At 52.9% G+C, this 14,691-nt stretch overlaps 6 protein-coding genes across 6 annotated transcripts; 3 read left to right on the forward strand and 3 right to left on the reverse strand.

The window, feature by feature from the left end:
* Window positions 1-549: 549 nt before the first annotated feature.
* Window positions 550-1,948, forward strand: AtWU_04324 (pepsin-like aspartic protease; the record flags this gene model as incomplete). The annotated part of the gene is made up of 4 exons (XM_035499435.1): window positions 550-651; window positions 743-893; window positions 947-1,601; window positions 1,660-1,948. The coding sequence occupies 4 exons, from the start codon at window positions 550-552 to the stop codon at window positions 1,946-1,948; spliced, it is 1,197 nt and encodes a 398-aa protein (XP_035355328.1).
* A 961-nt stretch (window positions 1,949-2,909) lies between these two features.
* fcpA (protein-serine/threonine phosphatase) lies at window positions 2,910-5,496 on the forward strand (the record flags this gene model as incomplete). Its single annotated transcript, XM_035499436.1, has 3 exons — window positions 2,910-3,157; window positions 3,221-3,307; window positions 3,360-5,496. The coding sequence occupies 3 exons, from the start codon at window positions 2,910-2,912 to the stop codon at window positions 5,494-5,496; spliced, it is 2,472 nt and encodes an 823-aa protein (XP_035355329.1).
* Window positions 5,497-5,764: 268 nt separating this feature from the next.
* Window positions 5,765-6,476, reverse strand: AtWU_04326 (uncharacterized protein; the record flags this gene model as incomplete). The annotated part of the gene is made up of 3 exons (XM_035499437.1): window positions 5,765-5,868; window positions 5,954-6,228; window positions 6,316-6,476. 3 exons carry the CDS (start codon window positions 6,474-6,476, stop codon window positions 5,765-5,767), a joined length of 540 nt encoding a protein of 179 aa, XP_035355330.1.
* A 699-nt stretch (window positions 6,477-7,175) lies between these two features.
* On the reverse strand, window positions 7,176-8,315 carry AtWU_04327 (arginase; the record flags this gene model as incomplete). The annotated part of the gene is made up of 3 exons (XM_035499438.1): window positions 7,176-7,479; window positions 7,546-8,129; window positions 8,229-8,315. 3 exons carry the CDS (start codon window positions 8,313-8,315, stop codon window positions 7,176-7,178), a joined length of 975 nt encoding a protein of 324 aa, XP_035355331.1.
* A 538-nt stretch (window positions 8,316-8,853) lies between these two features.
* On the reverse strand, window positions 8,854-10,824 carry AtWU_04328 (glutamyl-tRNA(Gln) amidotransferase subunit PET112; the record flags this gene model as incomplete). The annotated part of the gene is made up of 4 exons (XM_035499439.1): window positions 8,854-10,109; window positions 10,164-10,305; window positions 10,361-10,437; window positions 10,494-10,824. The coding sequence occupies 4 exons, from the start codon at window positions 10,822-10,824 to the stop codon at window positions 8,854-8,856; spliced, it is 1,806 nt and encodes a 601-aa protein (XP_035355332.1).
* A 1,667-nt stretch (window positions 10,825-12,491) lies between these two features.
* On the forward strand, window positions 12,492-14,095 carry AtWU_04329 (uncharacterized protein; the record flags this gene model as incomplete). Its single annotated transcript, XM_035499440.1, has 3 exons — window positions 12,492-13,560; window positions 13,617-14,001; window positions 14,053-14,095. 3 exons carry the CDS (start codon window positions 12,492-12,494, stop codon window positions 14,093-14,095), a joined length of 1,497 nt encoding a protein of 498 aa, XP_035355333.1.
* Between the last annotated feature and the right edge of the window lie 596 nt (window positions 14,096-14,691).

Below are 14,691 nucleotides of genomic sequence, written 5' to 3' on the forward strand. Positions count from 1 at the left end.
TTAGTTTAGCAAGGCGGTTGCGCTAGTTTGAAGTAGGCAGGCACCGGGAACCTAAGGCGGTCTTACATCATCACCCGCGCTCGGATTCGCGTGATCCGACCATCACGATAAGGCCTCAAGGAACAAGGAGACCGCCAGGAAGCTTCGGATGAGACTCAGAGGGAGATAGAAAGCTTGGGAGATGGGATAGCTAGAGTAAACTTATTGTACCTGATTTTCAGGAGCCTAGAGAAGATGTACCTGGGCAACCTGGCAGCTACAATCAACTGGAGCGATAACCCGTGACGATCCCCTTGCCAAATGACGCAGCCAGGCTGGCCAACCATTGGCTGCGACCTGGCAGGTCGCTCCGCAACCAGCGCCTCCCGGCTCTAAGTCACCCGCATCACTCTTCCCTACCCCCAGACCTCCTCTTTTCCCCTGCTATCCTCCATCTCTTCTTCATCATTCTCTGTCTCTATCATCATTTCTATTCATACGTGCATCCATCAGTCTTTTTGACCCAGCCCGTCATATCCCGCTGGGTAGCCGTTTCCGCCGTCGCCCATCATGAAGTCAGCCTCCTTGCTCACAGCATCCGTGCTGTTGGGCTGTGCCTCCGCCGAGGTTCACAAGCTCAAGCTTAACAAGGTGCCTTTGGAAGAGCAGCTTGTGAGTGTGGCCTTATCATTGCATCGTTTTCTTAGCTACATAGCTTCTTTGAGGCTCCAGTATGATTCAAAGCTGATTCCGTGGTCTATAGTACACGCATAACATCGACGCCCATGTCCGCGCTTTGGGCCAGAAGTACATGGGTATCCGCCCGTCCATCCACAAAGAGCTGGTCGAGGAGAACCCTATCAATGACATGAGCCGTCATGATGTCCTGGTGGACAACTTCCTGAATGCACAGTGTATGGAGATACCGTCTTATATGGCTGATCGCTGCTGACCCTTCCTGCCATAGACTTCTCTGAGATCGAGCTGGGTACTCCCCCCCAGAAGTTCAAGGTTGTCCTGGACACTGGTAGCTCGAACCTTTGGGTTCCTTCGAGCGAATGCAGCTCTATTGCCTGCTACCTCCACAACAAGTATGACTCGTCTGCCTCAAGTACGTACCACAAGAACGGCAGTGAATTCGCCATCAAGTACGGCTCTGGCAGCCTTAGCGGATTCATTTCTCAGGACACCCTGAAGATTGGCGACCTGAAGGTCAAGGGACAGGACTTCGCCGAGGCGACCAACGAGCCTGGTCTTGCCTTTGCCTTCGGCCGGTTCGATGGCATTCTCGGCTTGGGTTATGACACCATCTCCGTGAACAAGATTGTTCCTCCCTTCTACAACATGCTTGACCAGGGTCTTCTTGACGAGCCCGTCTTTGCCTTCTACCTTGGAGACACCAACAAGGAGGGTGACGATTCCGTGGCGACTTTCGGTGGCGTCGACAAGGACCACTACACTGGCGAGCTGATCAAGATCCCCCTCCGTCGCAAGGCTTACTGGGAGGTTGACCTTGACGCCATTGCTCTTGGCGACGATGTTGCTGAGTTGGATAACACCGGTGTCATCCTGGACACTGGTACTTCCCTGATTGCTCTGCCTGCTGACCTGGCCGAGATGATGTAAGTCAAAAGTCTTGGATGTCTTGATTGAATAAACAAGCTGCTAACAGTCTTCTAGCAATGCTCAGATCGGTGCTAAGAAGGGCTGGACCGGCCAGTACACCGTTGACTGCGACAAGCGCTCGTCCCTGCCCGACGTTACCTTCACACTTGCCGGCCACAACTTCACCATCACCTCGTATGACTACACCTTGGAGGTGCAGGGCTCTTGCGTCAGTGCCTTCATGGGCATGGACTTCCCTGAGCCGGTTGGTCCTTTGGCCATTTTGGGCGATGCGTTCCTGCGCAAGTGGTACAGTGTGTATGACCTTGGCAACAGCGCTGTTGGTCTGGCTAAGGCTAAGTAAGCGGGTTCTGCGGGTTGATGTGGTATCTATGATGCTGCCTTTGCTGTCATCATTGCTTCTTGTAGCTTGATCTATGATTTTGGCAGACGAACACACGTAATGTTGTGAATGGTTATCCTCATGTTTGCAGCGGTTGCCGGATAGATTCTAGGGATCTTCAATGGAAAGCCGGTGATATCATTTAACATGTGTTGGCATTTAGGATGTAAATGGTTATGCAATATGATAGTAACAACTTGAAACTGAATAAAATTGACGTAAACCGCGTGATGCAGTAACAATAAGAAGCAACCGCGGTACCAGCCGAGTCTGGGCCGGCGAGTCTCGCCCCGCACAGGCCAGGCGCCAAAACCCAAGCAACTCTCTTGGCAGCCAAGCCTTCTTCATCACGCTCTCACCACCTCCTCCATCCAGACTTTCTCTCTGCTCTGTCTTTGTTTCATCATCCCCCACGACTGCCCTTCTCTTTAGCTGCTCTTCAATCTCCATACCCGATCGCTTCTTTGTCCCTTCGTCTGCGCTCGATATTACGAGCCCAGATTGACCCGCTTTCCACCTTTACCCGATACACCTCCACAGCGCAAACCCGCGCCCGCCTTATTGACTTCGTCGCGTCCTAGCGTGGCGAACCATCCCGCGACAACTCCATCACTTGTCCACCTGACCCCGTTCCATTCAAACACACTTCGTTCGTATCGAGATACTCGTGCGCCGCTGCGATTAAGCTAGGTCGCTGTTGTTCCTACCGACGGCAGAAGTTTCGGGAATGGCTTCATAGCTATCGAGCTCGATCCTTTTCTTTCTTCCTTTCGTTTCCTTTCGCTATCGAAAATAAACCCGTCCGCGGCCCCTCGCCCGACACTGCCTCACTCTCGGTGTTAGGGAGGCAGGAGGGGGGTTGGATACCTACAATTACTAGGAGAGCTTGCTGAGTCGACCTGTGTGAAAGAGTTATCCAGGCATGCTTCTCCGGTTACCACCTAGCCTCCATTACCCGATCACCGTCACGTCGCTGCTGAAACAGCCCGGTGATAAGGTGGAACGGGATGAGGCGCTGTTCTGGTATGTGTACCAGACGACTGTGACGGAGGGGGATGGGCTGGGGAATAAGGTGGATGTGAAGCGCAAGTTCCCGACGAAGTTCGAATCGACGGTTGATGGTGAGGTGGTGCAGTGGAAGATTGAAAAGGGGGATGTTATTGATGAGCCGTATGTTCCGACGTTTGCTGTCGCTTATTTGGATCTGGTGTTGGGATGCTGATATTTGGTTAGGGTCGATGTTTTGGAGGTTGATGAGCCATGTGCTCATGAGGTCCAGTTTGGTGGGCTCTGTGCCATTTGTGGCAAGGATATGACTGAGTAGGTCGTCTCGGGTGTTTTTGTGTTGGGCTTGACTTACGATCGTTTGCAGTTTTTCGTACAATACTGAGGTGACGGATGTGCATCGCGCGCCGATTCAGATGGCCCACGATAATACCACGTTGACGGTCAGTGAACAAGAAGCTACGCGGGTGGAAGAGGATGCGAAACGCCGCTTACTGGCGAATCGGAAACTGTCGCTGGTCGTCGATCTGGACCAGACCATTATTCATGCTACCGTCGACCCGACTGTCGGAGAGTGGATGCAGGACAAAGAAAACCCGAATTATCAGGCTCTGAGTGATGTGCGTGCGTTTCAGCTGGTAGATGATGGGCCGGGAATGCGCGGGTGCTGGTACTATGTGAAGCTACGACCGGGGCTAGAGTCGTTTCTGCAGAATGTGTCGGAGATGTATGAGCTGCATATCTACACCATGGGAACGAGGTCCTATGCGCAACATATCGCTAGTATCATAGATCCAGACCGCAAACTCTTTGGTGACCGTATTCTCAGCCGAGATGAGAGTGGCAGCTTGGTGGCCAAGAACCTGCACCGGCTGTTCCCGGTGGACACCAAGATGGTCGTCATTATCGACGACCGCGGGGACGTCTGGCGCTGGAACCCCAATCTCATCAAGGTGTCGCCGTACGACTTCTTCGTCGGCATCGGGGACATCAACTCTAGTTTCCTCCCGAAGAAGCAGGAGCTGGGACCTCCCAGCAAAGGGGGTGAGAAGCCGGCAGCGAAGACAGCCAAGGGGGGTTTGGCGGAACATCATGTCAACGGGGCGACGGCAAAGAGAGACGACCAGACAGAGGTATCGACATTGGAACAGCTGGTAACCATGGGTGGCGGCGATAATCCCAGGTTATTACAAGAGCAGAGCGATGCACAAGAGGAGACAATCATGCATCAAGTGGAGGACCGACCATTACTGCAGAAGCAAAAGGAGCTAGACGCGGAGGACGATGCAGCAGAGAGCAGCGATACATCCAGCAGCATAGACGACTCACAAGATCTGAGCAAGCACCGACATCACCTACTGGAGGACAACGACCGAGAGCTGTTCGACCTCGAGGTGCGTTTGGAGCAAGTACACCGGGACTTTTTCGACGAATATGACCGACGACGTTCACGGGCACTGGGTGGACGAGTCGCCGCCCTGCGCGGCGAAAAGCCGTCTAAGGAGAAGGACGTCGACCTGAAATTAGTCCCGGACGTCAAGATCATTATGCCTCAAATGAAGCACCGCATCCTCGGCGGCGTGACCCTCGTGTTCTCCGGCGTGCTTCCCCTCGGCACGGATACACAAAACGCCGACATCTCCCTCTGGGCGAAGAGCTTCGGGGCAGTCATTGCATCAAAGATCAACATGAAGACCACGCACCTCGTCGCGGGGCGGAACCGCACGGCCAAAGTGCGCGAAGCGACCCGGTACCCGAAAGTCAAGATCGTCACGACACAATGGCTCCTGGACTGCCTGACACAATGGAAGCGCCTAGCAGAGGAACCGTACCTCCTGCCTGTGCATCCAGACGACCGCGGCGAGCCGATCTCACCGGGATCCAAAGAAGTAGCGGAGAGCGCGTGGCTCTCATCGTCGGACGAGGCAACGGGCGACTCTGTAGCGGATGACGAAGAGGCAACAGAGGATATTCTCAAATCCGCAGGCATATCCGAAATGTCGCCCCTCGGCTACGACGACGAGGAGCAGGCCGCGGTCCACGATGAGCTCAAGGAGTTCCTGGGCAGTGATGATGAGAGTGAGAGCGACAGCGAAGCCACATTTATGGATGAGCTAGGCACTCCTGCCAGCAAGAAGCGGAAGCGCGAGGAAGGAGAAGGCGGCGACGATGACGACGACCAGGATATGGATAGTGCCGGCGAGGGCGACGAGCCAGGCTCGCGGCTAGCTCAGCGGATCAAGCGGTCATACGAGCGCAGCACGGGGCTGAAGGAGGTAGCCAGCGCAGGGGCGGTAGAGTCGACTGCAAGCACAACAGCATCTGCAACTGAACCGGGGACAGAGGAGCCGGAGCAGGTTGCTGACAAGTCGAGCCCGCCTGATCCCGCAGAGGTGGATCCGGCCGACGAGGATGACGAGCTGGAGCGCGAGATGATGGCAGCACTGGAGGGAGGGGATTACAATTCGGAGGCGGAGGAACAAATTGCGAATGAGAATGGATAGTCAGTAGCTAGGTTGGGATATTTAGTTGGATGTATTTGGCGTTGTGATATTTTGCCATGTTGCCATGTTTGCCATGTTTGCCAATAAGTGATGGCATAGCGAGGGCGTTTGAGATATATAGGAAAATACAACACTGAATATATGCTACAGATACCAGTATAAGGTTGAGCATGAGCAAGAGCTCTATATCATCCATTGAAATCATACAATCATATCTCATAATACATGACCCATCCCATCCCCCCTCTTCTCAAAGAGAAAAAAAGACTCAACGATAAAGATCCCGATTAACCTGCCACGACATAATAATCATCCAGACATAAAAGATGGTATTCACCAATTCAAACGCAAACGCCGTTCTCCAACAATTGCCTATCCAACACACATCAATTAGCATACCTCAATCCACACCCCCCAAAGGGAACAAAAGAAAGAAAAGAAAGGAATGAAAACTCACAAATAGTCTCCTCCTCAATCCACGCCAACGTCTTCCACCCATCCCCGACAGGCTTGACATTATCAATATAATTGCGACAATTATCATTAACGTTCGCGACGACCCCATACAACTGGAGCGATGTCTCCACTAGTCCCGTTAACCATAGCACGAAGAGAATGAACCCCCCTATGATGATTATCCCGGGCAGGAGGAAGCGTTGCGCCGCTAGGATTAGAATGAAGATTACGAAGAAGATGCCGAGCGCGCCGGTTGTTATCATGTAGGGGAAGAGCCTATATTCCTCCTCCGGAGGAGGAGGGAGGGTGTTAGTATGGTGGTGGTGGTGGTGTTGGGGGATATGGGGGAAAGGGTAATCGTACCAAGGAACTTCCAATCCCAAGTCATTTTGAACTGTCATGAACCAGGCGAATATTCCCAGACAGATTGCGGAGGAGGAGAGGACCACGATGATCCAGATGTTGAGTTGGAGTTCGGGCCAGTGGTACCGGCGGGGTCGGCGGTGGTAGATTCGCATTGCCATTTTGGTTTAGTATTTGTTCCTTTGGGGGTGGGGTGGTGGTGAGTATAGATGTGTGTGGTGTGGTAAGTGGTGTATATAGACAATTGGGTTGACGATGTATATAGTAGTAAGTAGGAGTAGAGTGCAGTGGTGGTTGTGATCTTCCGGGGTATGCTGATATAAATTTAATATCGCATTATATCATCATATCAGGCTGAAACAATGACTCCGCCTTAACCCTCATTCAACTTAGTATTGACAACGCATCAGGGTTGACCGTAAATGGGGGAAGCTGGGGCGAGGCGTGGGTTGGGCGGATATGATATGATGCCTGGCGGGTCTAGAACTGTGCTTTGATGTGTAGGTATCAAAGTATCGAGGCGAGAAAAAAAAATCAAGGAATGACAATTGACAAGTTAAGGAAAGAATGCAAGAAAAGTAAATCAGAGAATGAAAGAAAGACAGACAATTATGGAGTACTTACTACTCTTCGTGATGGGCGTTGGAAATTCCGGTGGCAGGACGAAACTAATGCGGTGGCAGGGCGGGTAAATTTAGTAGTAGTATCTACATCCTTCATCCATCCTCCATTCTCCGCATGGTCAAGCTCACACTAATTAAAGTTCCTCCGGATAAGCTTTAAGATTGATTGATTCAGATTGCTCATTAGTTCTCTAGTTCTACTCTAGTTCTCACTCCCTACAGCCACAGGCTTCTGCATTACAGCAAGGTATCTCCCAGGGCACTCCGGACAATCGAACATCCCGTCCGAATGGTGTCGCTAGCGCCATGCTCCTCCAGGCTGGGGTTCACCTCCACCAAATCCATCGCCACCAGGTTACCCGTCTCGTGCACACACTCGCAGATGAAGTCACCCTCGCGCAGCGTCAGTCCACCACGCACAGGGGTACCCGTGCTAGGCGCCCACTGCGGGTCCAGCGCGTCCACGTCGAACGACAGGTGGATCGGTGTGTCATTGCCAATGTGCGCCAGGGCCATTTCGACCACGCGGCCAATGCCGTACCTGCAGATTGTCAGAACACCACTGCATCATCGGAGGATACATAAGGGTAAGGAGGAGGAAACCTACCGATCAACATCATGCATGCTAAACGCCTTAATGCCATGCTCACGAAGCAGCTGCTTCTCACCGCGATCCACATCCCGAAGACCAATGTACACCAGCTTGCGGGTGTTGACAATGTGCTCATCCTGCAGCCAGCCGAAGATGTCCTTTTGTTCCTCACGAGCCAAGCGCGTCAAGAACGCCATGGGCATACCGTGAATGTTACCACTAGGGCTCATCTCAGGGATGTTGATATCAGCGTGCGCATCCACCCAGATGACAGCCATTTCACGACCCAGTCGCTCACGAATCGCCTTGGCCGTGCCGGAGATGGTACCGATAGCGATGGAGTGATCACCACCCAGGGTCAGCACGAACTTGCCCTCCTTGGCGTGCTCGTAGACCTGGGCGCTCAGCGACTCGGTAACGGCGCTGACCGACCGGGGCTTCTTCATGCCGCGGTGGTCGGGGTCGGACTCGGGCATCTTATCTTCGTAGTGGTGGACCTTCTCGTCATAGTGCAATTCGTAGCCCAGATCGTCGCGCAGTTGCTCGAGCAGACCGGCTTGAACGAGAGCCATCGGGGCTGCTTCGACGCCCATCTTGCACTGTGGTCGGGGTATGGTGGTTAGTGGGGGTTCTTCTTTTACTATGCACGCTACTAGAAGATCGACGGATCCGTCGTCATGGAATTCTTCTGTACGTACCTGCCCGCCATTGAAACCAACGGCCACGACGCCCAGCTGGTTGGGCTTGGAGAGGAATCTCTGCCGGATTGTCGAAGGAGAAGTCATGGTGAATGTGTGAGAGAAAGAGGAGAGGTGAGGGGAAGAGTTGGAGGGGTAGGTCGCGTGGGATGAAGGAAGGAAGAAAAAGAAAAGGTTCTAGAAGGGCGGACCCAAAGATGAGATAAGATCGTGAGTGGAGACGATCCGAGGTAGACTCCAAAGCACCACCACAAGAAGTTGGACCCTTGGGAGAGAGTTAGGAAAAGAGAAGGGAAGTTAGAAGGGATGAAGGAAGAAGTAGAGTCCAGATAATACTGAAAGAAAGAAGAATGAAACCGGATTGCAGGGGCGACGAGTCGGTTAAAAGCATTCTCAGCCGTGGGGCGTCCGCGATCGCTAAGACCTGCTTTTAGGGAACGGTTGTTCCCCTAAGTACAGGTCCAGGAGAGCATCCACTTCCTCCGCCCGTTTCCATTAGCAATTCACCCCCGACAGATGACGTTCGGGGATAAGAGGGGATAAGGGTGGGGAAATCACCGTGTGATGGGTATCATGCATGCTTATTGCTATCTATTGCTTTATCTATGTACTATACAGGTATACATTATCGCTGATCCAAGATCAACTCCCGCAGAATCGCATCTGCTCTCGGCGCTTCCACTCGTCCCTTCTCGCCCATGCGCATCATCTGCCCGACAAACCAGCCCAGCTTGCCCAGTTGGTTCTTTTGTCGGATCTGTTCTACCATGGCGGGGTTCAAGTTGATTGCTGCCTCCGCCAGCGCTACGTACTCCTCGCGCGACAGTGGCCGCAGCAGCAGGTTCTCCTCCTCCAGCAGCTGGGGGATCGGCCGCTCATCCCCCGCGAACACCATGGCGAGTACCTGCTTCGCCGTCGGCCCTGTGATGTGCTTCCGCTGCAGCTGGTCGATCAGCGCGGCCAGACTCGGGGCAGGCACCCGCGCCGCATCCCACGCTTCCTCCGCTTTGGCCCATAGACCCCCAAGCTCATGAAGAACCCAGTTGCCGGCCACCCGCGCCAGTCCTTTTTGTGCCTTGGGGTCCTGGTCCGACTGCAGCGCTCGCAGGAGGTCCACGACTTCCTGATAGTACTCCAACCGCGCGCCATCTTCCAGTTCCACGAGCGGTTTCGCATCCTCTATGGGCAGCCCATACTCCGGCCCGGCCAGTAGTTCAATAAGCGCATCCGAGGAGGTTGGGAGATTGGTCTGAAGCGCTGCCACGAGGTCGGCGCCGATGTATAGGGGCGGAAGATCCGGGTCGGGCATATAGCGATAGTCGACCTCCCCCTCTTTGCCTCGTAGTTTGCGCGTTTCGGTGCTTCCAATCGTCCAGCCGCGGGTTTCACCTTCTACCACCCCGCCACTCTCAAGGACGGCAATCTGCCGGTTCTTCTCCGCAATGATGGCATCCTCGACCGCCTTGAAACTGCTCAGGTTCTTGATCTCCGTGCGTTGTCCGAGTCCGCCGATGCCACCGTACTGATGCGTGCCGGCTGTGTCACCTCGCTGGCGGATGGAGACGTTGACGTCAGCCCGCAGACCTCCCAGCTCCATGCCAGTTGTCACCGCATTACATGACTGCAAGATGGACTGGATCTTCCGAACACAGGCCGCCGCGGTGGCGGGAGTATGGATCTGCGGCATAGTGATGATCTCGACGAGGGGGTGGGAGACACGGTTGAAGTCGAGGAGTTGCGTCGAGGGCGGGTATTCTTGCGACTTGGCGGTATCCTGTTCCATCTGAACCTGCTTGATGCCGATGCGAACCGTGTCGCCGTCCTCAGGCGCAATGCCATCATGGCGGAACAGGTCTACATAGCCATTCTTCGCAAAAGGCTCTACTCTGTGTCAGAGCACTAATCGGCTGCGAGAGAGGGAGGGAACTATATTACCGTAGTATTGGGTGATCTGGTATCCGGCCGGCTGGTCCTGGTAGAAGTAATGCTTGCGGTCGAATTTGCTGACTGGCTGTATCTCGCAGTTCAAAGCAAGGGCGGCGCGGAGGGCGGGGAGAAGCGTTGCGATTTGAAACTCCTACACCATAGCTGTAAGTGTCTGCACCTCATGCATAGAGAATTCATCCACAAACCGGTTGCGACCCCGGGAATGCTAGATCGAACAGCGCAACGTTCGAATTGGGAAGATCCGTAGATGATGTAGATGCTCCTGCTCAGCGATCAGCCAAACAATCCAACCCAATTGTCTAGAGTACAGCTACACACGCGAAAATAATTTGGACTCGGTGTTCAACTGCGCGTGGATCTCAATGCCCACGGTCAACTCCCACTTCTGTCGGGAGGCCTCCTCATTCTCTCGAGTCTGTCGCTTGCGCGCCTTGACGGCCTTGGCGTCCTGTTTCAGCTGCTTTCGCAGGGGAATGCGGTCCGGCGAGTCGGTCGTCGCAGTTTGGAGGTATCGAATGGGATGCGAAAGGGACAAGGCAGGGAGGGGTCTAAGGGCGCGCCTGGCAGTCTGCGGCCGGGGAAGATGGCATTGCGGGCAGGCGAGCGAGCGGGTTGCTCGCGGGCACTGCCGAAGCCACGGTCGAAGCATGAGCCCGAGGGCAAGGAGGTAGGCGAAAGGACGGGTCCACGAGAGGAAGAGAAAATCGGACCGGTCGCGGTGGGAGAGATGGCAAAGAAATTGGCACAATCCTTGAGGTCTGGATCTGGATTGGAATCGATGAAGGACGGAATTAAGCGCGGGCGGAGATCACGGCCCGTACCATACGGTAATTACCCTCACCGCTGGTACACCATCGAGATAATAGATATCATATCGATGTTTGGTACGAATAGTAACAAAGTATACAATAACTCAAATGAAGGAATGGAATGGAATGGTGGGGAATACTACTTAAGCGCGATAGTAGTCATCATATGCACCAATGAGAATATACCCGAATGGTGTTCCAGGACATCCTATTCGCGATGCGCTGTGAACAGTGTTCGGAGGCAGCCAGTGCCAGCGGTTCAGCTGCAAGTCATGCTTCCAAGAGTAAATTCCAGGAAAGGGAATGTCATGCATTTTGACTTCAACCCGCGGATCAGCGGAAAAAAGCAGACAGAGAATGAGAGCGGGATAAAAGTTAGATACAAACAACAACCCCTCGATACCAGCACATGAATGGCTTCTCACCAACTCATCGTCGGGGATGGATGAATGACCTACTTAGGGCCATCGTGTCCAACAACGATAACGCCGAAGAATTTCAGTCATGCAAGGTGGGATCGGCAGCGAGTCACCGTCAGCCAACGCAGCATAAACTTCGAGGATGTTACCAGCATGGAGGGGGAACAGATGATCCCCAAGTGAAGCCCGCATGGATTGATTTTGTAGTATAGAAAAACATGTCGAGTTGCTGCTCTTCAACTATCGATAGCATGTGGATCCTCTGCACATCCCACCTTCTGTATTTCTTCCCTCATTTTTTTACTTCTCCCTCGTCCTTTTCGCTGCTCTCTATTGCGCTTCTCTTTCTCTACTCCTCTCATTTTCAGTCCATGTATTAATAAATCGTCCATCTCGCAATCGAGAAAAAGAAAGCATCCGACATCCCGTCTCTGACAGGGAAGGGCCCCTCGCGATCGGAGCAGATCAGGAACTCGGGGCGCCTACCACCACGAATGAGACTCTCTCAAGGCTGCCTCGCGTCCAAAAAAAGGACCTGTTCAGCGCTCTTCTTCGTCGCTCTTGTCGGAGATTTGTCTCATCTTCGTCCTGGGTGTTGGGGGCTGATTCGCCTTGTCCATCCAGCATTTACTGTTGACTATTTCCGGTTCTGACTGTTATCCTGTCGACCTTCCATCTATACAATTAATTCCTTACTCTCTCGCTCTCTCTATACTGTCTAGACCCCAAACCGATCTAAGAACCCGGCTAATCGGCGGGATCTCCAGTAGAGGGATCCATAGTCCGTCAGTGATCTTCAAACTACGCTTGTCAAGGGTATTCCGATCCGCTACACAGGGAGGAAGAGACCTATCAACCGCATTCTGTCCTACATTCTTGGACCCTCGTCCGAGATTCGCGCCGTCTCTGAGGCCCTACCCTTCTCCCTTGATATGCCTTGGGTGCTTCCCCTCCAAACACCATCACCATCACCCTTTAGAGTACCTTCTGATTGTTCTTTCTGTTCATCTATTGGGGTATGGCTGGTTTGCGCTGCGGCCTTTTGAAGCTACCATATTGACCACTAGTAACCACCCGATCTACCCATGATGCCCTTCTACTCTAGCTCTACTCGTTCCAAAAAATCTAAGAAAGATGGGACGAGCAGAGCATCCACGGCTTCGGTCATCTCTTCAAACTCGCAATCCACCAAAGGTCCCAAACTGTCAGTGGAGAAACCCAAAGTAGACAGCCAAACCAAATCTACTATATCGAAGAGCAACAGCAACGGGTCCACTGCGCGGCCACAAGCAGCTCAGAACAAACATGACTCCGATCGCAAAGCACCCAATGTGTTCGAGTACCTCGAAGATAACTCGACTACAACGGATGATTCGTCTGATGATGAGTACGAGCATCACGTACCCAGCAATAATGCCAAGGGGGCATACAAGAACGCAGTCCGTCAGATGTATCGCCCCGCCGCGCAAGCCACTGATGCGCACAGCCGTACCTCGTCCATACTGTCAAAGTCCTCGGCGAACTCTCAGAAAACCCCCAGTTCAATTGACATTCCTCCAAGCACCGTGACCTCAAACACCGTGAAGAGCCACATCCCAGCGCATAAACCCTCACTGGACGGGGCATACAGTGCGGTGGGGGCGTTCCCCGACGGCTCGAACTACTATGAGAAACGAAGCGTGGACTTGAATGCAAGACCGGAGACATATTACCCTCATAATTCTGTCTCTCTTCAGCGGTCGCCACTACCCCCATCGCCGCCGCGAAGCCCTGAAGAAGATCTTCACCGGCCCACACGACGGAACAGGCGCAACACCAAATCCTCCTCAGACATCTCCGGATATAGCCTTCTCGCTACCCGGCTGAGCTCGGCCACGGAGACCCAGGAGCCCCGTCTCCCTCCTCTGTATCGCCGGTTCGAGAATCTCAACCATCGCGTCCTGCTTCATCTTCAGGACGAGATCGCACAAATGGAGGAAGACCTGCGTCTAGTGGATGAGTACGAGGAATTACAACGGGCCGCAACGGCCGAGCAAGAGGGCACGAAAATGCTCCCTGCCTCCCGGCGTATGGATGCCCAAGCACAGGTATACTCCTCCGTTCACTACCGACGTGAGGAGCTCCTCAGTGCGCTAGCCCGAAAGACCGAGCAATACAGTAAGTACCGGCTGCCGGCCGATCGTGGATCCGGATACTAACAATATATCTTCTAGACAATGCCCTCAGCGCATATAGTAGGGTCCTTCAAACACTCCCCCGCGCCTCTACGCAGGATATCAACACGTATCGGAACTGGATGAAGCAAACCAACCCCGTCATCGCCGCTGAGACACGGTTCCTCGATTACACCAAAGACCTGATCTCTCTAACTCCACGCATGGCTTCTACCTCGACCGCGAAGCCTATCTTCACCACCATCATCATTGCCTCTACTGCCATCCTCCTACCACTGCTCGCATTCAGCATGATTTCAGAGTTCTCCGGTCGTCTCGTCGTAGTCGCACTCGTAGGAGTCGCTGCATCAATCATTGCCTCCACCAACTCCACCAGCGCAGACCAGCTCGTTGACTCTCGGGACGGCTGGCGATGCGCAACCATGTATGTTTTCCTCCTCCCCAGTACAAAACAATAACTAACCCCATGACTCAGATACTTCGGCTTCATGACCGTCGCCGCAATGTTCATCCCCTAACTGACCACTACTCTCGATTACCACTAATCAAACTAATGACTCGACGAATTTTATTTGGGTAGCGTACATCGTTGTTCTAGCGTTTCTTACACTTGGATATTGTTGAGCCTTGAACAGATTGAGAAACTGGATCTTTTAGAAAGATAGGGCAGGCGTTAAACGACACTGGACTGGAAAAACAGATGACAGCCTGGGGTGAGAAGGGGTTATAGGGTGCGCCAAATAGCAGAAACCTTTTTCTTCTTCCCCGTCGTCGTACTTACTATCTACCTCTTAATTTCCTGTCTTTTGGTTGTTTGATTCTTGTCATGTATTTGAGCGTGTATAATGATGAGAAATTGCTGTATACTACATTCATTTCACCAATTATGACCTACCCATAGGGATGTTTAGACTCAGTCTTAATCAATAACCCCACCATTCCCGAATGAATTTACTAGTACTAACAAAGTGATCTCGACCCGAGCATCCGAGAATAATTACCGTCATCATAGACAGCATTCCTACCACCACCTAGACTGTAGGATAATGTAGATAATTTGTTCATCGATTCAATGACTCTGGTTAATCAATAGTAAAGTTAACTCCATTGGGAA

The sequence above is a fragment of the Aspergillus tubingensis genome, assembly GCF_013340325.1.
Source record: "Aspergillus tubingensis WU-2223L DNA, scaffold_6, whole genome shotgun sequence".
NCBI lineage: Eukaryota > Fungi > Ascomycota > Eurotiomycetes > Eurotiales > Aspergillaceae > Aspergillus > Aspergillus tubingensis.